The sequence below is a fragment of the Nuphar pumila genome, chromosome 2 (assembly GCF_984573655.1).
Source record: "Nuphar pumila chromosome 2, dmNupPumi1.hap1.1, whole genome shotgun sequence".
Classification (NCBI taxonomy): Eukaryota; Viridiplantae; Streptophyta; class Magnoliopsida; order Nymphaeales; family Nymphaeaceae; genus Nuphar; species Nuphar pumila.
The window spans coordinates 122,502,466-122,527,449 of NC_143250.1; the positions used below are offsets into that span (position 1 = coordinate 122,502,466).

General features: G+C 41.0%; 1 protein-coding gene across 3 annotated transcripts; it reads left to right on the plus strand.

The window, feature by feature from the left end:
* The first annotated feature begins 1,798 nt into the window (after positions 1-1,798).
* On the plus strand, positions 1,799-23,101 carry LOC149846972 (aspartic proteinase-like protein 1). Of its 3 annotated transcripts, XM_089996708.1 has the most exons (10): positions 1,835-2,299; positions 7,688-7,823; positions 20,691-20,932; positions 21,037-21,264; positions 21,733-21,871; positions 21,947-22,017; positions 22,103-22,202; positions 22,417-22,480; positions 22,575-22,646; positions 22,721-23,101. In XM_089996708.1, the coding sequence occupies exons 1-10, from the start codon at positions 1,980-1,982 to the stop codon at positions 22,930-22,932; spliced, it is 1,584 nt and encodes a 527-aa protein (XP_089852834.1). In that variant the 5' UTR covers positions 1,835-1,979; the 3' UTR covers positions 22,933-23,101. The 3 variants fall into 3 exon arrangements, with proteins under 3 accessions (XP_089852835.1, XP_089852834.1, XP_089852833.1); XM_089996709.1 differs by having other exon boundaries at positions 1,799-2,299; positions 20,657-20,932; positions 22,575-23,101; XM_089996707.1 differs by having other exon boundaries at positions 22,575-23,101.
* Positions 23,102-24,984: the final 1,883 nt, after the last annotated feature.

The window sequence follows — 24,984 nt, forward strand, 5'->3', positions numbered from 1 at the left end:
CCATTTTTTAACAGCCAAATATCTACACAACTGATTTAGTGTTCCAACATGCAAGCAGGGTTTTTTAAGATTTAAAAAATCAATGCTCTCACAATTTTAACATTTTAAACCAAAAAAAAATCTTAGGGTTCATTGCAAAAATACCATTCAAAAGCTTGTTCATCGCAAATGGGCTACGCTGGATACATCCCTACAAGCCAGAGTGTGCAGTCGGCGCGTGCAGACCAAACCCTTTCTCTATATATATGCACATGACTATTTAATGTCCATTTGCATTATGAACCTTTACAGGTAGTGGTTTCATGCATTAACTAGAACCAACCTTTGACATTTTTATAACCAACTTTATAAAGAAATTGAATTAATGAATCATGTACTAGTACTTTGAAAGTGCACAATATTTTTAGTGTGCCTGCTTGATAACATTACAAAAATGCTTATAGTTTTTTGTGACAATTAATGCATGAAAGCTAATTCAAAGCAACTACTGTCATTTCTAAATTTGCTAAAAGTATGAATATGTGAAAAATGTAGAACATTTTTTTAATGTATGTATACTTTAACATTACAAAAGTTCCTAGTGTAGGTGAGAATTTTTTTGACGATGAGGAACTTTTGGTAGGAAAACCTTGAGTGGGGCCCCACAACCACCCTGCCTTTTGTGGCCCACATTTGAAAGCTATGTGCCACCTGGGTTTGATCATGTGCCTTCATCTCATGCACCATCACAACCACCATGCTGGCCACAAGGGCTACACTACCAATTAATGAATGAAAGAACTAGCGTTCTTAAATTTGTGGTGAATATTAAGGCTAAAAAATAGCCATGTGCATCAACCCCAAAAATCTAATCAAACCTTTAAAAAAAAAATGATACGGAAAGGATATGGATGAAGGTGATAGGAAAGGATATGAATGCTTTGAACTTCATGGAGGATATGACATTGGATAGAAATGATTGGAGGAGAAGGATTCATGTGAAAGACCAAGAATGATTTTTTTTTGGTTCATATCGCCGACCCCAATTGTTTTGGCATGAAGGCGTAGTTGTTGTTGTGATACCAAGGATATTGTTGTATAATTGGTAGGACTCTGCCTAACCTCAGCTTGCTTTTAAAAAAAAAAATGATACCAACCAAAGCAAATTTGACGCTTCTGAAATCCAGATAATAAATTTAACGTAGTGAAGAAAAAAAAAAGAATAAAGAACTCATGTTTTTCACAGAAATGGAGGCTTGAAAATCATATTTCAACCAAAGGTATGTTGTGTAACAGGTGGGGTCCGCCTAACCCCAGCTTGGCTTACAGAAAAAAGGTACATGTCGGAGTTGGTCTATTCCAGCCATATGACACGTTAGCACGCACCCCGCTTTCATCAAAAGACGCAACCTGAGCAAGACACGCCAAGCTTAACACTTACACAGAACCATGTCATGTGAACAGGACACGAGATACGAGACACGTAATCGGCAAGTCTTCCGGGACCAACAGCATGCAACGAGACAGGACAAGACAACCGCCCTCGAGCGGGTTAGCCTAGGGTGGACTGGGCTGTAGAGTTGGCCGAAGTCAGCAAGCAAAAGCAGCAGTGGTGTTTCTGTGATTTATTGAGATGAGTGAGGGTACTTGCGATTGATGACGAGCCGCGCCGCATAAACGATCCTATCGTCATCCCCCTTTTCCGGAAAACACAGGTCTCACACTTTCCCCATTTTTTCAAAGCCAAGGAAGAGAGGGAGAGAAAGTACGAGTTTGTTGAAGACAGTAGTTTTCCATTTCCATTTTCAAGAGAGAGAGAGAGTTTGTTGAAGACAGTGGTCGTCCATTTCCATTTTCAAGAGAGAGAGAGAGAAAGAGCACGAGTTTGTTGAAGACAGTGGTGGTCGTCCATTTCCATTTCCATTTTCAAGAGAGAGAGAGAGGGAGTCTTTGGTTTCCAAGTTTCTCTATTTCCTCCAAGAGCCTGTTTGTTTCCGGCGATGGCTGCTCCTTGTGGTCGTTGCTTCGTCTCGTTACTCTTTTTGGTGGTGGTGGTGGTGGTGGTGGAGGGTGGCTCGCAGTCCCTGACGTTGTCGTCGAAGCTCATCCATCGGTTCTCGGAGGAAGCGAGGTCCATCGAGAGAGGGAGAGGCAGAGGAGGGGAGGCCTCTTCTAGGCCCCGTGCACGGAGTCTGGAGTACTACCGGATGATGATGAGCAGTGACGTCCAGAGGCAGCGGTTGAGGCTCGGCTCGCAGAATCAGTCGCTCCTCTTCTCCGAGGGCAGCCAGACCTTCTTCCTCGGCAACGACTTCGGATGGTAAACAACAACCCCCAATGATCACTACTCTCTCTCTCTCTCACGTGCATCTCTGGTTCAATATCTCGCCGGAGATCGACCTTTTGGAGCTGGTCTCCGGCGACTCCTCCGTCAGCGGTATCAGTATAAGACTATCTTTGACATTGTCCTTGTTATCTTCATCATCATGCCTGTCCCCTTCTACATGGGGTCGTCCTTACTAGACCTATTTCTCCATTCCTGTACAAGGTTCCCATTTTTATAATTTTCTGTTGTGCTTTCCTGTTCTATCTTGATTGCTACCTCTTTTTTTCCAATCTCATTTTGTTGCCCTCAGGTAAAATTCAATCAATGAAACCAGAACGACAGAAATAATTCACAGACTGTAGGATCGGTTCATTTGCGTTCGCTAGCAATCCTGACACACTCATTGCCACACTTGATCAGCCTTCAAATCTGCATCGGAATGGATGCCTCCTTAAACATCTTGGTGTGCCTTTGTAGTTGTATGTTCCACCAAGTAGCTAGATTGAACTGTCCGCTGCACTGATGGCGGACTGGCATACACAACATTTTTTTGAATCAAACCTGTCCCAATGATAGATACGGCAGATGGATATAATTAGTCCCATGATCTGAATGGACAAACTTATTAGAGAACCCCACTTTTGATATGCCTAATGTGTCTAATGTTATCTTGATGGTATTATTCTCTTCCTTAAGATGATTACAATAGTTGGTCAGCCTATGTAGTTAATGACACAAACACTTGACTAGGTATCCTGAACGTTGGCCCAGTCCTCTAGCCAGCACCCAGATCCAAGGTGATTACTATGGAAGCACCTAAAAGGAAAACTACAAGACAAATGTTAGAATTTCTTTACATAGAATGGTAAATTATCATTTAGTAAAATTTTCAATTACTCAGTTTTAATCTTTTTGGAGAATTCGTATTACAAAGTTTAGTTTTTATCTGGGGGTTCCAGGCATCTTTTATGCTGCAGTGCCTAATGCTTTTAACTACATAGCAGTCAGTCGCTAGAGGTAGTCCTAGACCTCAGATGCTTTCTTTAATAGGTTAAACAAGGTTGGCACAAGAATAATATTCTAACAAGATATGGAGAATGTCAAACGTTAAATCTATTCATGAAGTCTGTCATGAGAATGGCACAAATCCTGATGTACTTCGGAATAGATACGAAGGACCAAAAAATACAATGTATTTGAATAAAAACTCACATTAGAAATAACAATGGAACACAAGACTTAAAAATAAACCTGTCACATAGGTGCGGGTGCGGGTGCGGCAATGTGGCACTTTAAAAAACTTGGGTGCGAGGTTGTGGGGAGGGTATATATGTGTATATATATATATATATGTAATTTTTAACAGTTTTAAGTTAACACTAATGAAATAAAAACAATTATCGTACCATCAATACATCATACATAAATTCATGCAATCCGTGGTGTATGTTGTTTGCTGATGATATTGTTTTGATTGATGAGTCTAGAGCTGGGGTTAATGCTAAGTTAAAATTATGGAGACAGACATTGGAAGCAAGAGGTTTTAAGTTGAGTAAGAGTAAGACAGAATATATGGAATGTCGGTTTAGTAAGCAACGATGTAGTGATGGGAGTGTAGTGAAGCTTGGTGAGCAAGAAATACCGGTGGATGACTGTTTCAAATATTTGAGATCTATCATACAAAAGTATGGAGAAATTGATGGAGATGTAAATCATAGGATAAAGGTTGGGTGAATGAAATGAAAAAGTGCAACTGGAGTGTTGTGCGATCGTAGAATGCCATTACGGTTGAAGAAAAAGTTTTATAGGACAACAATTAGGCCCACTTTACTATATGGTACAGAATGTTGGGCTGCCAAGAGACATCCTATTCAAAAAATGAGTGTAGCTGAGATGCGTATGCTTAGATGGATGTGTGGAAATACAATAAAAGATAAGATTCGAAACAAGGAGATACGTAAGAAGGTAGGCGTTGCATCCATTGAAAATAAGATGAGAGAGAATCGTTTACGGTGGTTTGGACATATTCGGCGAATGCCTAATGATGCTCCAGTTAGAAGGATGGAGAAATGGGAAAATATATTAGTTAAAAGAGGTCGGGGTAGGCCTAAGAAGACTTGGATGAAGATGATAGGAAATGATACGAATGTTTTGAACCTCACCGAGGACATTGGCATTGGATAAAAATGATTGGAGGAGAAGGATTCATGTGGAAGACCCAGAATGATTTTCTTTTTTGGTTCATATCGCCGACCCCAATTGTTTTGGGATGAAGGCGTAGTTGTTGTTGATAATCTATAATTGTTATTCCTCATCAATAAAAAATAACACCACACTAGTGTGGAGGTGTATATATATATATATAGTAATGCACTCCTTCTGCCCACCTTCTCATTCTGCCCCGTTGTGCCCCCTTAAAATCATTGTTTTTGGCATTTTTGCTCACATCTAACACCATAGATGTGATCTATAGGTTTTGTTTATTGGGAACCGACTTTTGGATCACCGGAATTTGACCAGTATACATGTTTTTCTGGTGATCCAAAGTCATTGGTTATGAAGTTACTAGTTTTTCCCGGCTTATAAAAACTTTTTTTCGTTGAAAAACATTATCCAAGAGTCAATTCCCACTAAATCGAGCATGCTAAACACATCTAATGGTTCAGATCTATTATAAAACACTTCAAAACTATGGGGCAAAATGGGGCAAAACGAGAAATGAAACCTAATATGTTCAGTTCTCATATATATATATATATATATATATATATTATGGAGAGAGGATGGCCAAACACACAAAAATATAATATATAAAAAATTTATTTAATAGAGAAATTTAATATTTTTCAAAATCATGATAATTTAAAGTAATAATTAATCTTGAATAATCATTCATTTCAAAAACACAATAGTAATTGAGAGACTCGACTTAATAGATAATTTTTAAGAAATCAAAAATTCTTAATTCACAAGAGAACATAATGGAATAATATTAAGAGAGATGCAAGCAATAGTAACGATAAAGTCATTTCATGAAAATCATGCACATCTGTCTATCACAAAAAGGCACATTAATGCATATCAGTCATGAATTTTAAACATCATCAATGTCATGAAGGAATAACTCACAAAGGATTACAAATCATTTTCACGTAGCGGAAGATACAAGAAATGATTTTCATCAACAACAACAACAACAACTACGCCTACATCCCAAAACAATTGGGGTCAGCGATATGAACCAAAAAAGAAATTCATTTTGGGTCTTCCACATGCAAATGCACAAAGATCAATTACATTTTAAAAGCAATGTCAGTCATACAACTAAAAAAGTCACTTAAGGACCAATTTTAAGATATAACAATAAAAAAAATTTCAAGAGCATATGCTTAAATACCAAAAAAAGGGATCCCAATGAGGATCAACTCAAATACAATAGGAGTGCACAAATATTAGTTTACCAAAAGGTAATACAAAGTGCGAACAATCTCAAGAGCAATCAAATGCACACACTAGCCATTATGGGCATACACAATACAACACATAAGATATTTTAACATTAATTAAACTTATGCAAATTATTCTAGACAATCAATCATGAAATAACTCTTCAACTGAAACATATACAATGCAAAATTCATGAAAATATTTCAACAACCATTTCTTATAAAAGAGCAAATGAGTTTAAAAAAATTATGAGGAGATTTTAAAAGATCTTATATAACACAATGAATGATATTAGCATATCTTAACACTAGTTTGACTACCATAAGCAATCACCTCACTAGACCTCCAAACCTCAAAAATCAAGTGTATCATCTATTAGAACAAGCACATAATCACAATGCCTACTTATGGGCAAAATAAACATACAAAAGTGTGGGTAATCAACATCTCTTGTCTACATAAAATGACACTAAAAATGAGTGTATCATTTACTAGAACAAGAGTACAATGCCACTTATGAGAAAAACACACAAAAAAGTGTGAATAATCATCATCTCTTGTCTACATAAAATGACACTTAAAATAAGTGTATCAACTGCTAGAACAAGAGTGTAATCTTAATGCCACTTATGGGCAAAACAATCATACAAAAGTGTGAATAATCAACATCTCTTGTCTACATAAAATGATACTTAAAAATAAGTGTAGCGGCTAATAGAACAAGAATGTAATCATAATGCCACTTATGGGCTAAACAAACACAAAAAAAATGTGAATAAACATCTTTTGTCTACATATAATGACACTCAAAATAACTGTATCAGCTACTAGAACAGGAGTGTAATCTTAATGCCACTTATGGGGAAAACAATCACACAAAAGTGTGAACAATCATCTCTTGTGTACATATAATGACACTTAAAATAAGTGTATCAACTACTAAAGCAAAACTGGTATCTCAATGCCACTTATGGGTTAAACAAACACACAAAAAGTGTGGATAAAACATCTTTTGTCTACATATAATTATACTTAGATACAAGGTATAACATGAGAGAATACAAGAGGCAAGAAAGCTTATAATGAAAAATAAACTAATGCCATCAATAAGAATAATGATTTTAACAATCTTTCGAAACTTTATGGTTTCATAACTACCATCACAAGATATCTAGCATCCAATGATCATATAAGCAAATGAATGTTAAAACACACTCATAGAAATCGGGGCCAATCAGCTGTCAGATAGACACATACATATACTGACAAGATGACATGAGGTGCACACACAACTCACCCCAATGACCAAATCGGATTTTCAACAACAATGAGTTCAGAGGCCAATCATTTATCATCCAGACCCAAGGCAAATGACAACACATCACTCATAACCTTGAGAATCTAGATTGATGTGATGACTTGAGTAATAAAATCTGATTGTTTTACCAGAAACTCAATGCTTGATATTGCTGTGATCGCTTGTAACAAAATTGAGCATAGGCTTCAAATGACCTGAAATTTTTGTTTAATGGTATTTTAGGTCTCAAAATCAGCTATTCCTATTATAGAAATTTAGAAACATGACAAACTTCAAGCTTTGAACTAATAATACCTGTTTATTTTCACTTTTCTCTTAAAATGTGACTTCTCAAGTACATGCTTTGATAAAGAAGATGCCTTTTGATTTGGTAAATTATGAGTTGATGTCAATGAAAATTTATAAACTCCTTTGTTGTTTGTCTTACAATAGAAATCACTGTAATGCAAAACTGCAGATGAAATATGATTGCATCTGCTAAAAAGTTCGGCATGGACAATCATGCATGCACTTTTGAGGACATAAAATTTCTTTTCTATTGATAATTAATGAAGGCATTTTTTTTGTTCTTTTTATTTCCTCTGCATCCATAACAATGCATGTGATGTTTTTGACAGGTTACATTACACGTGGGTTGACATTGGAACACCAAATGTGTCTTTTCTTGTTGCGTTAGATGTTGGGAGTGATCTTTTCTGGGTTCCATGTGATTGCATTCAGTGTGCTCCTATTGCAACTCAAAATTACAGTTTGGTATGTTAAGCTATACCAAGGATATGCTTTATTTGATTGTATCAGTGTGCTCTGATGTCTATGCTATATGTCCAGAAGGCCTAATTATTTATGCTGTTCTTGAAATATATATGTGGGAAACTTTTGTGTGGAAATTTGTTAGGAAAGAAGCACCTTACTTTTGTGTGGTCTTATGCGGGCTTTAACCTACCAAACCCCAGATGTGCCATGTATGATAGTTTATAGTCTAGAAAGATGATCTTCCTACCACTCTCAGCTGTGTTAGATTGGGAGGAACAACTTATGAATTGTCATAAATTTCTTTAGTAGTTATTATTTCTTGGAGTTCTATGTTTTAAAATATAGAGAATTTCCTTTAAAAGTTGCCTTTGAAGGTTCTGGACAGTACAATATAGGAACATGGTTTATTAGGGTTGGCAAATACATAGTTAGCCCACCCGGTGACTTGGGTAAAAACTGTTTGCAGTCCAACTTGTGACTCGGATGACTTGGATGATTCAAGAGTTTTTACTTTTTGTATATTATAAAAAAATAAATTTATAACTTTAGATGGATTTTTTCAATTTTTGTTTTATACTATATATGTGAAAACAGCCAAACTCCCAACCACCTCATGGAGTCATATGTGGTATAAAAAGTGTTGCATTCCAGTTGGGCCCGGGTTAGGTTTGGGTTGATCCTAGGTGTAGGTTAGGTTGGGTAGGTCAAAGAGGGACTGGTTTTAGATTGGTTCTGTTCAAGACCGACCAGTCTTCGCAGAAAACTCATTATGCCCAAACGGTGTACTAGAAATCACGAAACTTGGTGGAGGTCTTCTAGAGAGGTCAAGGAAGACTCTATTCAAAGGACAGGGTCAAAATCGTTCTAGGCTAGGAGAACTGATCTAGGGAACATGGGGGTCGGAATAGGGACAAGCCTCAAAACAGGTTCTGTTTGGGACAGATAAGTTTCGGAGAAAAATTCATTTCTCCCAAATGAAACTTGAAAAAAATATAAAAATTGGTGGAGACACTAGGGACATGTTGAGGAAGGTTCTAACAAAAACTCAGAGCCTGACTCGTTTTGGTTTGGGGAGAAGTGAGCTCGGTATCAAGCTGGACGGAATAGGGAACATGACCAGTTGGACTGGGTTTTGAGCCTGACAGGTTCCAGTAGAAAATCTATTTATCTCTAATGGGGTTTGGTAAAATTGTGATTTTTTAGGGGTAGTCTTAGGACAAGTCAGTGAAGCTACAATTAAAATCTTAGCCTAAACTAGTTCGGGGCAAGAAGATATGAGCTCTGCAAGTCGGGTCTATTTCTTTAGTTAACAAAAGAGTAGGACAAGGCTGGGCTAACTCACGAGGGTTAGACTAAAGGAGAAGCAAGGGTCTAGAGCACGTCATAGCAGGGGGATCGCCAGGGTGAACGCAAGACTGTCGGTTGTCTTGGACACACCACACGAGCTTGGGACTGGGCTGCAGCCTGGTCCACGGAGTTGGTCGACCTACTAGAGGAGAGGGTGGCTCTTAACAAAAGCCTTGAGCAGACGAGGGTCTAGGGGCCAAGGGAAAAGATGAAGAAGGCCTAGGGGCCAAGGGGTAAGGTGAAGAAGGAGAAAGAGAGACATCCCTATAGAAGGAGGCGATTTTACGGGAGAGAGAGTGGAACTTCACAAACTATTTCATTCTTTTCTTTCATGTTCCCAACTACACCAAGTGAGCCCTTTTTATATGCCAAGGGGCCCTCCTACATAATTATAGGAATTAAAGTAAATTGAAAGCAATTAAAAGCAAATACCCACTACTCTAAGCACTAAGTAACCACTAATGAGAGCCACTAATTTTAAGAGATTCTTGAGCTCTAAGGCCATAAAGGAGGGCAGCCCAAAGGTCACACTTTTTTTAAGAGCTTTCAAAGACTCTTGAGTGGCGCCATTTGGGTGGGGCCCACTAGCCAAGAGTGGTTTCTAAAAGGGATGCCTCCTTGTGGGTCCCACTTGTATGATGAGGTGGTGGCATGGTTGAAGTGGATTTGGTTTGGGCAGCTGGATCTTGGCTTGGTGGATCCAATCCACTTGGGTCCGATTCCTAAAATGGATTCCAATTGGGGTAGCTTTGGATCTTTGTTCGACTTGGTTGAGCTTTAGCCTTGGTTTTGGATATGGGTTCAGAATCTGGATCCTGGGAAGTTTGGGTACGGTTCCAAAATGAGAACACATCATTTGGATCAGGTTCTAAGTCTGCAGAAATTGGCACCACATCAAAAAGTATACTTGGTTTTGGGGAAAAAAGATTTTGCCACTTGCGGTAGGTTAAGGCATGTAAGAGCAGCAGGTTTCCATGGAACAATGTATAGGACAATAATCATGCATATCGCATTGCTACCAATCACAGCAATTCACATGTTATGTACATGGCAATGGCATAAAGCATGTATATGGTGCACGGTGGTGGCATATGATAAAGCATGTATTTGGTGCATGGTGCTGGCATAAAGTCATTTGAAGTAATGATGAAACTACTGGTAAAGGCATAATGCATGTATATTGTATATGGTGATTGCATAATGGCATTTGAAGTAATGATTACACATCTTTATGAGTCAAATTTATTGGGATTTGAAGTCCCATTGCATCCTGGATCATACGTGAAAGGCGACTTCAGTAAGTGGACAAGGGATACACCGAGCCACTGTGATTCTTGGTCAAAATCACGTATAACACAAACCGTTACTTGTTTGGGTTCTCGCTCAAACCAAGTTGCTGAGTCAGCCGGTTTGAACCGGCAAGTTTGCTAACCCATGGGCTAATAAACTTACACCCATTATGACAATAAAAAAAATGTATATAATATGATGTATATGTGATGATATTTTATGTAACTCTTAATCCTAAAGTCCGTAAGATCCAAGCCTTAGATCCTTCCACCCAGAAGATTTCCCAATGCCATTTTTTATATATCTTAATATTTTATTAATTGCTATAAATTATAATGCTTTTTATTCAATATAAGCAGCCTTACTATTTATTTGTCTTTGCTAAGCATGAACAACTTGTGTGGTTATATTCTTGTAAATATGGATCTAATCAGTGTATACATGTATTTTATGAAAAATTCATTTGTTAAATATACTTTTTAATCATCATGATGTTGGCGATTGCATAAATTTTGTTTAAATCACCTTTATTTCCTCCCATAAACATTGTGTAGATTTATGTATTAAGAGTTAGGACAAGTGAATAAAGGACATTAGGCTAATATATTCTTTTTTTTCTTGTTTTGAACCTTTATCGTTTGGAATTTAAAACAGAAAAACTATTTTTTCTTCTCAAATATTTCCCAAATGCCTCTTGGTTCCTTTCTCATTTCAATTCTTGAGTCATTTCCTGCTTCTCGTTTGACATGGGCATAAAAGAACTTGCCCCATTTTATCTTCCTCTACCTAGCAACCTTGGTAGTTTCATACATATATCGCTGAAAACCTAATATTAGTGATTGAAACCCAAAACTGTAACAAAATAAGCAAAAGTCACAAAATTTCCATATAGCCTTTGCAAGTGGGATGGAGTGATCAGACAGGTGAGGTTTTATTGCCCCTATTGCAGACCTTGCAAGGGCATCATACTAGGTGGTTGGGAAAGGGTGGGTTTCTGATGCAGGGCAGGACCCGAGTGGGTCCATCGTGCCACCCGATCCGCCACAAAGGCCAGATGAAGGACCCCGCGCATATGACTCACTTGCAGGGACGGAGCCACGACGCAGGGAGGTACCCCTGCGCACCTACGTCAGGCGTGGTGGAGCTCGCACGCCCCAGAACCAGCTGCAAAGAGAGGCTGACCCGGATCGTGGGTCGGATCCAAATCTAGACCCACGACCCAGTCCAGTAAACAGCCTTTAAAAGGCCCTGTCTAGGGTTGCGTGAAGGCAGAGAAGATTGAAACTCCAGCCATCTTTACCTTCTTTCAGTTTATTCCTGTTTTCTTTCTGCCTACTGTTTTCCTTTACATTCTTTATTGCTTATTGTTTTTCCTCATTGTTCATTGAAACATTTGTTGAGTTTAATAAAGAGTTCAGCCACCGATTCAGGGTGGCCATTGTCTTTACTCCTCCTCCACGCGGCTGCATCAAAGTGGTATCAGAGCAACACCCATCTTCATCAGCGAGATGGCTCTTGAAGCAGGGAGCGATCCGGTGCGAGGCGAGGAACGTGAAGAGGCCGGCAGCGAGGACCCATTATTGCGTGTCATGGATGTACTGACGAAAATCCAAGAAAACATGATGCGAATGAGTAAGGATATCGCCGGCCTGTCAAAGAGGATGGACGGGTTCGAAGATCGCGTGTCAACACTCGAGAAACCCCAAGAACCGTGTGCAACAGTGTGCGTAGGCCTCGTCGAGGGCGCAACAGCAGATCCACTTCCCAACTTTACCGCATCCCTGCAGTCGGCGCAACTCCAGCAGGGTCGAAGCACCGCGTTCCTGTCGGCGACAGCCCTTGCCCCTGATCTGAATAACGCACAACAACACCAGGGAGCCCCGATGAGCCGCAACCCTTTGGTAACAGCCCCACCATCTAAACCGCGCCTCCCTGCGTTGGGATCGCAGGTAGGGCCGAACCTGCAGGGACCCAGCAGTGTGCAGGGGACACCTGCTAGTCCCGGCGAATGGTCGCGCGTACCTGGGACTACGCTGCAGGTCGACCCACAGGGTCCCAGCCTTGCGCTGGGCCCACCTGCAGGTCCGGCCTCGTGGCAGGGCACCACGCGCGAGGCGCAACAACTGGACCTGGGTCAGCAGGGCCCCAGCGTCACGCTGGGCCCAGTTGTAGACCCAGGTTCGTCTGTCCGAATCAGGGGAGAGCCATCTCTCCCTCCCGATCCCGCGCGGGGATGCTCCGAAATGGTACCTGTACGAGCGGGAGCGGGCCAGACCCATTTGGGGGGACCTGACATCAGAGGGTCCAACTCGGTTTTTGTTCCAACAGGGCACAGGCCCGTTTCGTTGGGACCAACCCTTGGGTCCCAGAGAGCGGGTTTGGGTCTAGACACCCTCTACCCAACCTACCTAGTTGGTTCCGGTTCGCGGGCAGCCCCGAACCAGAATCAACCCATTAATTCCGACCCTCAAAATATACCCCAGGCCGACCATAACCCATATCGGACCCGGACGGAGCTCCAGTTTGGATTTGAGCCGGGTCAAAACCAGACTCATCATCTTATGGATCGGGGATCGAGTTCAAACCAAGCTTATTATCCCCACAACGCGAACCCCGATCCAACCCATCCCTATCTGGGTCCGACGAGTAGTGTAGGAATGGGCCCGATCCACATCCCATCGGGCGAGCCAACCCATCCATATACCCACCCATACCCATACCCAAACCCACCTGTTTACCCAACACTGACCCAAAATCCAACTCAACCTCCAGCCCAACACCATACTCCTAACCCACAACCATATTATACCAATTCTACCCGCCAGGAACCAGAAACTCACCCGAACCCTCCCCCTTACATTGGCCTTCCCGTCATTCCAGTACCACAATACCGGCCGCAGATGGTGCCTGCCTCGGGCAAACCAGACCGAGGCAATGTCAGCAGGAACCGGCGCGCCCTGACCACCGACCCCCCATAGGGAGAATTCGACATCACCAACATCCCGGCGAGCAATACCGTCCTACGGACAATGAGGCAGCATGGGACGACGACCTTTTCTGGAACGAGCATCCTACCGGAATGGTGGAGCCGCGACAACAGAGAGTACCAGACCACTCCTCCACTTATGGCGTGAAACTGGACCTTCCGGAGTTTGCGGGACGATTCGACGCGGAGCAGTTTTTTGACTGGTCTTATGCAGTGCAGTTCTTCTTCGATTATCACACAGTTGCTGAACATCGTCGTGTCTCGCTAGCTTCTACACGATTGAGAGGCCTAGCACAGACATGGTGGGTGGAGCTACAACGATCAAGGGAGCGGCAGGGATTAGAGCGCATACAGTCGTAGGAGGAAATGCAAAGCCTGATGCAGGCAAAGTTCGTGCCTTCGGATCACGCCGAGCGAGCTTACAAGGAATACCTGACCCTGCGTCAAGGTTCCCGAACTGTAGCAGAGTACACCGCAGAGTTCCATCGTCTTTCCCTGCGTGTGCAGATCGAGGAAACAACTCGTCAGCAGGTCACGAGGTATATTTCGGGTCTCCGCCCTGCTATCTCTGATGATTTTAGTTGTGTCACCGTGGAGACATTAGATCAAGCCAGCAGTTATGCCATGAACATCGAGGACAAGCTGAAGCGGAGGCAGGAATATCGGACGACCCGTAGTGAGCCCACCAGCCGACCCAAGCCGAGTTTCCCAACCAGGGGAGCAAGCTCCCCTAGTGATTCAAAACCTAGAACAGACCTTAGCAAACCTGACCAGTCAGGCCCAGCTTTCCACACCCGGTCCAAAGCCAAACCTAGTGAGTCGACCCTTCGTTGTTTTAGGTGTCAAGAGTTAGGACATGTCGCATCCAAGTGTCCGACCGTGAGCAGGAACACCCATCTTGTTGAAGGAATTGTCGAGTCCGCAAGTGAGAGTGATAGTGATGACAATTCATTAGTTGAGGTTGAGGATGAGAGGGGAGTTATAGAGTTCGACGGCAACGTCGAAAGTTTGTTGTCCATCCGTCATGTGTTGACCACACCCCGAGAATCGGCCCCATCGAAATGGCTAAGGAATAACATTTTTAGGACCCGGTGCAACTGTGAGGGGCACGCTTGTGATGTCATCATTGACACCGGAGCTTGTGAGAACATGGTGTCTGAGAGTGTGGTGTCTACCTTGAAACTTAACACCGAAAAGTTGTCCCAACCCTATAAGATGGCCTGGTTCAAGAAAGGAAATGAGGTTCCCATCACTCAGCGATGCCTAGTCCGGTTTTCCATGGGGGAACACTACCACGATGAGGTGTGGTGTGATGTAGCCCCTATGCACGCGTGTCACATTCTCTTGGGACGTCCCTGGCAGTTCGATCGCCAGACAACTCATGATGGCCGCAAGAACACATACTCCTTTGTCTTTAATGGCCATAGAATAGTCCTTCTACCTATCAAGGAGACTGGTTTCCCCACTGTAGACAAACTTGAGCGAGTTCCCCGAATCACAGGCCTCTCGTACCGGCTCTTCCTGGACCACTGTCAGGAAGATGGCTATTGTTATGCCCTAGTGGCAAAGCCAGTGATGAGTTCGGCCGTGTCCATTCCCGCGGACGTTGCCCCTCTTCTAGAGGAGTTCCGCGACATTATGCCGGATGAACTACCTGATGGATTACCTTCGGCAAGGGTAGTTCAGCATGCCATTGACTTTGTGCCAGGGTCGAGTCTACCCAACCTGCCCGCATATCGCATGAACCCCACTGAGCATACTGAGTTATTAAGACAGGTTCAGCAATTGCTGCAAAAGGGTTTCATCCGCGAGAGTGTTAGTCCTTGTGCCGTTCCCGCCTTACTTATTCCTAAGAAAGATGGGTCCATGCGCATGTTTGTCGATAGTCGTGCGATCAATCGCATCACAGTCAAATACCGTTTTCCCATTCCTCGTTTGGACGATATGTTTGATATGTTATCTGGTGCCTCCATTTTCTCTAAAATAGATCTAAAAAGCGGGTATCACCAGATTCGTATTCGCGAAGGGGACGAGTGGAAAACAGCATTCAAGACGCGTGATGGATTGTACGAATGGTTAGTCATGCCGTTTGGGTTATCTAATGCCCCAAGTACCTTTATGAACATGATGACCTAGGTCTTGCGTCCGTGTATTGGGAAGTTTGTTGTTGTCTACTTTGACGACATTTTGATCTATAGTTCCTCATTGTCCGAGCATTTGAGTCACCTGCGTCAAGTCTTAGATATTTTGAGAAAGAAAAAATTGTATGCCAATGCCAAGAAGTGTGAGTTTATGACGTCCAGTGTCGTGTTCTTAGGGTTTATTGTGTCATCTGATGGCGTCAAGGCCGACCCTGCAAAAGTCCGCGCGATTGTCGATTGGCCTACCCCAAAGACTATAGGAGAGATCCGTAGCTTCCATGGGTTAGCCACTTTTTACTGACGTTTCGTGAGAAATTTTAGTACCCTTATGGCCCCCATCACGGAGTGCCTAAAAGGTACTAGTTTTCATTGGACGCCAGCGGCTAGCAAAGCCTTTACAATCATCAAGGACAAAATTACCAGTGCTCCTGTCTTAGCCCTCCCAGATTTTAGTGCAGTCTTTGAGGTTGAATGTGATGCCTCTAAAGTGGGGATTGGCGTCGTCTTGAGTCAGAATCGTAGGCCCGTTGCCTTCTTTAGCGAGAAGCTGACTCAGGCCAGGTGCCAATACTCCACTTACGATGTTGAGTTCTATGCCGTTGTACAAGCCCTTCGTTATTGGAGACATTATCTCATCTATAAGGAATTTGTCTTGTACACGGACCATGAGGCATTGAAGTATCTGAACAGTCAAAAGAAGTTGAGTGCTCGTCATGCCAAGTGGGTCAGCTTCTTGCAAGAGTACACCTTTTCGCTTCGGCATCAATCGGGTACCCTGAACAAGGTGGCTGACGCTCTTAGTAGGAAGAACAACCTTCTGATGACTATCTCAGTGCAGGTCATTGGTTTTGAGCAATGCAAAGAGTTATACCCTACGGACCCTGATTTTCACAAAGTCTAGGAAAGCTGCACCTCTTCAGATCGCAACCTCGACCCCCGTTTTTGTATTCATAATGGTTACCTCTTCCGTGGTAACCAATTATGTGTGCCCAATTTCTCCCTTAGACTTCAGTTGATTTCTGAATTACATGAAGGAGGGTTAGCAGGGCATTTCGGGCATGATAAGACGTTCGCTCTCTTAGATGAACGATACTTTTGGCCCAAAATGCGCAAAGATGTTGTCAAGTTTATCCAAGGCTCTCATGTGTGTCAAATGTCCAAGGGTCATCGTCAGATTAGTGGTTTGTACACCCCGTTACCCATTCCTGAACGGCCGTGGGAGCATGTATCCATGGATTTTATCGTGGGCCTTCCCCACACACCACGTCGTTTTGATTCAATTTTAGTAGTTGTTGACCGGTTCTCCAAAATGGCTATCTTTGTTCCGTGCAAGCGCACCACCGATGCCTCTCTAGTCGCCTCATATTATTTCAAGGATGTTGCCCGTTTCCACGGTCTACCTCACACAATCACTTCCGATCGCGACACGCGTTTTATGAGCCAATTTTGGAAATCGTTATGGGCCCTGTTGAAAACTAAGCTTCAGTTCAGTAGTGCGTATCACCCCCAGACTGATGGCCAAACCGAAGTTGTGAACCGCACTTTAGGAAATTTGTTACGGAGCCTCGTGGGCGAAAATGTCAAAACTTGGGATCTCGTATTGCCCCAAGCCGAGTTCGCCTGTAACAATTCCATTAACCGTTCTACTGGTAAATCTCCGTTCCAAGTAGTGTATGGTCGGTCTCCCACCCATGTCGTTGACCTAGCCCCTGTGTCAGATCTCTCAGCTCCAGCTCCGGATGCCTTTGATGTCGTTGAATATATGTGTGACGTTCACATACAAGTCCGGGCCAAACTTGTTGAAAGCTATGAGACCTACAAAGCTTTCGTAGATCAGGGTCGTCGTGATGTCCATTTCGAGGTCGGTCAACTTGTCTGGGTATATCTGCGTCCCGAGCGTTTTCCTGTAGGCACCTATAGCAAATTAAGTCCTAAGAAGTATGGCCCTTTTAGGATCCTTCAGCGATTGGGATCGAATGCTTACCTCCTTGAGCTACCCGATGATTGGCATATTTCCCCTATTTTCAACGTGGCTGATCTATATGCTTACAGTGGCAACAACAAGTCGACAGAGCCGACTTCTTCCCAACCAGGGGAGAATGATGCAGGGCAGGACCCGAGTGGGTCCATCGTGCCACCCGATCCGCCACAAAGGCCAGATGAAGGACCCCGCGCATATGACTCACTTGCAGGGACGGAGCCACGACGCAGGGAGGTACCCCTGCGCACCTACGTCAGGCGTGGTGGAGCTCGCACGCCCCAGAACCAGCTGCAAAGAGAGGCTGACCCGGATCGTGGGTCGGATCCAAATCTAGACCCACGATCCGGTCCAGTAAACAGCCTTTAAAAGGCCCTGTCTAGGGTTGCGTGAAGGCAGAGAAGATTGAAACTCCAGCCGTCTTTACCTTCTTTCAGTTTATTCCTGTTTTCTTTCTGCCTACTGTTTTCCTTTACATTCTTTATTGCTTATTGTTTTTCCTCATTGTTCATTGAAACATTTGTTGAGTTTAATAAAGAGTTCAGCCACCGATTCACGGTGGCCATTGTCTTTACTCCTCCTCCACGCGGCTGCATCAGTTTCTCTTCCTGTAGTTTATGAACCTACTATTGTCGCACCTTGAGAGATAGTTACTGAATCCCTGATTTTTGGTAGCATGATTGACCTATGAACCCATGTTTGGCATGTAACCTAGCATTCTGGGGGACCTTCATGGTTCAAATGATCCTAACCTACTATCCTGGAATCTGTAGCAAATTAGTGAGTAGTGACCCAGGTGATTGTTGGAGAATACTTTGGTAAGCTCTCCATTACCATAAAAGGAGGGGAAAATGCTCTCTCCAAAATCACAGCCAAAAATATCAATTCAAAATTTGCAATGACACCAAGTGAAAACAAAAGTGCACATGAAGAAAAGAAAGAAATGAAAGAAGGAAGCAACGACTTAAACTGAGTCCGTTGGTTTTCAATTGCCAGATGCAATGCCTGCTTATTTAGCCCTCTCTTCAGTAATGCCATTGCCAGGTAGCACAACACTGAATGCCACATGTTAACCAATTCTGCCCTGTCTCAATATCCTGTCAATGGTTGTTCCCAACCTGGAAAGGGTGGACGCAGGGTAGGTCAAAAGAAAAAAAGAAGAATGACTCTTAATCTAGTGTCATGGTTCCTCATGGGTTATATAAGCCAAACCAAATGATATCACCCTTAGACCATTTTAGCATGAAAGGGTGATGACTTTTTTTTAGGCAAGCTGGGGGATAAATCCTGTGGAATTCAAACCTGTGACGCATTAGTTATCATAGTGTGGCCTAACCATCCAGCTGTCTCATTTGACCCCATGAAATATTGGAAATTAATAAAGGAAGAAAGGGTCTGCAACTGTGGCTGTTATGCACATGAATGGAATGTGCGCCTAGCCACTGCAGTAGAGTTTCTGGTTCTGATCAGCCTGGGTTAGTTATTGAGGTTTTCAAATTTGGGAAGAGGGTGTTAGGCAAAGCTATTTATAAGAATGTGCTAAGCGATTCCATTTGATTCATGATAGTTTTATAAAATGTGTTATGATCAAGCAAAATGGAGAAGGGAAAGGACAATTATTTTTATTGATGTGCCTTTTCTCTCAGCTTCCCACATGGTGTCCAGATTATGACAAGCACGGGCTAGAGTTTCACAGGTGGAATTCTGGCTGCCAATGCTGTACCCTGTTGGCATCCGCTTTATAATATCCTGTAGATCACCCTGCAGTATCTTGTGGTAATTGGTTGTGATTATATTTTTTTTTATATTATGATATTTGTTAACTTTTTAACATTTTAATCCATGAAAGTATAACCACCTGCATAGTTGGTCTTTTTAAGTTGTGATATATTCTTCAATACATGGAATGTTTTAATGTTTTCTCATCAAAACTTGTTATAGTGCTTGGTATATTATAAAGACATTTTTATGATGTCATCCCAAACTTTAAAAGGTTGTATTTTCTTTTCCATACTTTCTGTTGTTCCTAAAACATATTCCAGATTTTTCCAGATTCTTGGAGAAATCAAATGTCTTGAAGAAGAGGAGATAGTGAGATAAGCTTACAGGCACCTTGAATATCATGCCTCCACTCTCTGTGATGTATTTTCTTTCCCATATTTTCACTTGTTCCTAGAAGATATTCCAGATTCTTGAAGGAACATCTGAAGAGATAGCGAAATAGCTTACAAGCATAATGAGGATCACGCTTCAGTTATTTGTGACCATTAATTCTTCATGTTGTTTCAAAGCTTTGTTGAAGTGGAACATTTTATACAAAACATAATCTTCAATGTTCTTATTTGCCTTCTTTAGTGAGGCCCAGCCAGTGAGCAGGCCATTTAGTTTGGCAAAACAAAAATGTACTCCCTTTGCTTGCATACTCCAAACACATGCTTTTTATGATAGTCAAACACTGATTGTTCTCCTGCTATTCTTCATCCGATATGAGTCCATGAAGAACTGATTCTTTGAGGGAATTGTAAGCTTTCAGCAGTTAACCTTTTCAATGTAGTCTAGCCACTAGCCTGCAGAAATTGTCATGAATAAGATCATGACTTTTTAAACTGGTTGGATATTGTTTGCTTTGACGGTTTGACCTCTATTAAAGGAACACTTTGATGATAATTTGATGATGTTGAGAATTCTTTCATTATTCTCGAGGAGACTTATAAATGCATAAGGAGCAGATGATATCTTTCTCATTTTCTTAATATTAAATTGTCTTCTTTAATTCTCTTGTGAACGTCTCTTCACAAGTTTTGCACTTGTAGTTAAATGATAAACATTTTTCCTTGAGCTTTGCAATGCTGTAAGTTAGCATGTTACTCTATTGTAAGCATATCTCTTGGGGGGGATTACTAGTTATTTACCCTTTTTACAACTGCAAGCTAGAAAATCATGCAATACTCAGCATGGTGTTTAATTTGCTTCTTCTTACTAATATCTTATAGGCCCTGAATCTCTATTGTAAGACCTAATTATTTAGTTGTGCTGTACTGCTTAGATGTGATAACAGGTTTAGCACTTATACTCAATGATTGATTGGCAGGTGCTCCCTGGTGTTTGGAGCATTTATTATGCAGGATAGAGATTTAAATATGTATAGCCCATCCAGATCAACTACGAGCAAACATCTCTTCTGCAGTGATGAGTCATGTGAGAGCAGATCCAAATGCAAAAGTCAAAAGCAGTTTTGTCCGTACACTGTTAACTATGATTCAGTGGATACATCCAGTTCTGGTTTGCTGGTTCAGGACAAGTTATATTTAGCTGCCAGCAACAATCTTGCATCCAAAAGTCCCATAGAGGTTACAATCGTTATAGGGTCTGTGTTCATAATCTTTAAGAACTGTTCTGGAGTTACCTTATTTTGAGATATCTTAACATGACTGCCTCTATTTTTGCCTTATCTTTTTTTCCTTGTTATAGATGTGGAAATAAACAAAGTGGTGGTTTTTTGAATGATGCTGCCCCTGATGGTCTGATGGGTTTGGGGTTTGGAGACTTCTCAGTTCCAAGTTTTCTTGCAAAAGCGGGACTAGTACAAGATTCTTTCTCAATGTGTTTCCAGGAAGATGATTCAGGCAGGATTGTCTTTGGGGATCAAGGTTTACCTAGTCAACATTCTACTCCATTTGTGTCATCAAAAGGAAAATAGTAAGATATAAAATTTTTAACCTTATGTTGCTTGTTGGAATGATTTCTTGAACAACATAAAGAGAATCGAGCTGGATGTATGAGGCTGCAAGTACTTTTGTGATGCAAAAATTGAAATTTGGATTTCCAGTGTACATAATCCCAGTTATTCTGACAGCTGTGGTTTTAGGTGCTTTTCTTCAAATGTTGCTTGAAGTTTTATTTGTTTGCTATATCGCATAGTGCTAATTTTGATATCTTGTGGGACTTTCAAACCATCTTTGTTGTTAGGCTACTGAAATGTTAAACTTCTTTAGTGCACTTGAATAGTTAATTGCTCTTTGAGCTTCTTCAAAGGGAAGTCTATTAGATTCAGTGCTATTCTGACCTTACAAAGAGAGATTTTCTCATTAGTATAAATTTCTGTATTTGGAACTAGTTAATTTTTCTGGGTGAGTTCCCTTGACAAGCGTCAGTTGCTTATTTCAGTGTGACCTACATTGTTGGTGTGGAGGGTGTATGTATTGGGAAGACATGCCTTGAACAAACCAGCTTCCAATCATTGGTCGACAGTGGCTCCTCATTCACATATCTTCCAGATGATGTCTATAAGAGAGTTGTTCTGGAGGTAGTTTTATTTCCTTTTTGAATTTTGTTCCCTGATTGCACTGATGACCTCAGCATAAATCTTTTCTGATGGCAGTTTGATGCATGGATTAATGCCTCAAGGGTCGTCTACAAGGAAGCTCCATGGGACTACTGTTACAAAGCAAGGTGAATATGGTGTAATGCATAAATAGAGGCTGAGGCCTTTTCTTGTGTTCTGGGAATAAGAATGAACTGTATATTGTGAACGCAGGATGCAAGAGTTGCCTGAGATTCCAAAGATTACATTAATGTTTGCTGCAAACAATAGTTTTGTTGTTCGGAATCCCATGGTTGAATACCACGCAAATCAGGTATATGATTTTATGCATGTCTTTGTAAGCTTGTGGGCAACTGAATTTTCAAATGCATGATTTCTTTGTTTTCTTGTGTACCTTCTGGTACAATTATCAATCAATTGGTTCATTGATGAAACCGTCCATCTCCAATAAGGTTAAAGTACATTTTAAATGGAGTTATGTACAGGACCGAGAGTGATAAGTAATGATATGGTCTTGTGTGCTGCAGCAAGACTCTGGTGGTTTGTGTTTGGCATTACAGTCTACTAGTGATGGAATTGGAACAATTGGACGTGAGTGTTAATCTCGTTGTGTGTGTGTGTGTGTGTGTGTGTGTGTGTGTGTGTGTGCATTTGACTGCTGCTTGAAATGATGGCTTTGATGCAGAAAACTGGATGACGGGTTACCGAATGGTATTTGATAGAGAGAACCTTAAATTGGGGTGGTCGTGGTCAAATTGTGAGTTGCTCTTCCAATGTGATGTAGTTTTGATTCTTCTAGGTTCAGCTAAATATTCTTACAAATTTCTGCAGGCCAGGATCTTAATGAAAGTTATGGGAATGGTAGACCCGAAAATCCGCTCCCAACAGACCAGCAACAGAGTTCACCTGGTGGGCGTGCAGTTTCTCCTGCATTCGCTGGGTGGGCGCCTCCTGCCAATCCTTCTGCGGCCTCTTTGCAGCAGATGCCGCAGCTCACTTTGCTGCTTCTGGTTTTGATATGCTGTCATCAGAAGGGGATTTGACCATGGTGGTTCTTTGCCCATGGGATGTGTATAGATGTGTTTTCTTGTCTTGTTAATTTTTTATGCCAAGATGATACCCTATGTGGGTCACACGGATTTTGAGATGGGTGTTGTAATCCATTCCCTGTGAGCTGGATGTTTTGTTTGGTTTCTGTTACCCTTGGTTGATTCATTTCTTGGGCGGTTGGCAGGTTGTGGTTTTATCTGGTTTTGCGCAGAACATGCATATGAGCTCTTAACCTGGATTTTTTATCTCATATGCCTAAAGTTTTGGTGGCAAATCCCAGTAACTTCAGCAATTTCTTCATTGTCAATCCCCATTTTTTCAGGAATTGGTCACCTCAACTGTCATTGGTGATAAACGAGCTTAATGAACTGAACAAAGGGTGTTTAATTAGCCCATTTTTGTGGCGAGCTAAGCCGAGCTCGAGTTCACGGCTTGTTAACAAAATGAATATATATTTTAATATTGAAAAATAATAGTTGGGCTCTAAATGTGCTTTTTTAAAGCTGGAGCTAGCTCATTTACAAACAAATACTTTTTTAAAAGCTGTACTCGATAAGATGTGAATTCTAAATTTATTTGCTGCAAGTTAAACACTTCAATTATTTACAATCTATAATATAAAATATATGTAAAATATACAGAAATGACTATATGGCAAAAATGATATGTTTCTTGAACTGAGCCACAATTTCTGAAATCGGCCGCGCCTAAAATCACAAATGCCTGAATATAAAAAGACCTTTTTACCCTTTACATGATCAGACCTTTTGAGGTTCGTGTGAGATATTGGTCCTTTCGTCGGTTATTTCCAACACTCGCTTAAATTTAGATTTGCACATCTTTTTTTGTGGATCTCATGAAGTTTGCATAACCAAAATTGTGAACCTCTTTTTAAACATAAACCTTAAACTTTTCAAATATCATACTAAATATATATATATATATATATATATATATATATATATATATATATATATATATATATATATATATATATATATATATATATATATACACACACAAAATTTGTGAGATATAGTTCGAACTTGTTAATATCTCATAACTCTGTAAATATTGTACCAAATTTGTGCATATATATGAAAATCATTAGATATAGTGAAAAACTTTTGTTAATATCTTGTAACTTCATAAATATCGTACTAAATTCACATATATAACATGAAATTTGTGAGATATAGTACCAACATATTGACACTTCAATTTTGATAAAGTCATTTCAAAGTTTTACTAACTTAAACTTCATTTTTGAACTCCAAAAGGGTGTCTTCTTCAATTTTTTTTTTTAAAAATTCAATTAAACTAGAGAATCTTAGTTTTTCAACAATATAAAAATCAAGTCAATACGATACCAGAATAGAAAGTTATGATGACAACAAGGTAACTTGTTTAGTAAAAATCCTGTTTTTCAGGTAGGCTTATTTTGAGTGCATTTTTTATCATCAAAATGATTGAATTTGGTTTTGTACTTAAAATATGAATTAAAGTTGAGAATGGTAGCTTTTCAATGCACCAAGTGGTATAATATACCAAACTGTGCAACACACCAAACAAATATTTGGAAGTTATGGCCAAAACAAGTTATTTTGTCATAATGGATCCGAAGTACTACTCAATTTTAACGTGAAGATCTGAAATTCGCGTAATTAATCCATAGAATATCTTTAGGAGCCTCATCCAACTGTATCATTTGGAAAGAAACCGCCAAAAAAGCCCATCCATGTCTTTCTAGAACCCCCAAAAATAAAATAATCATAAATCTTATCCAACCAAACTCTTATCCCAAGCAGAACTCTTCTTAGATGTGTCTTATCCTCCATAAAGGTAAGAACAAATCCATTTGTATTGTATTGAAACCCAAAAATCTCTTTATCCATGTTCCATCCAAGATTATTATAAAATCAGGGCAGCCCTCTAATGCATTCCAGGTAGGCCTGGGGTGAAACTGGGTTCGAACTCGAGCTAGGTTAGGTCTTGTAGGTCCAAGATAGTTTCTGGTTCAAAAACAAGTTCTATAATTTTTAACA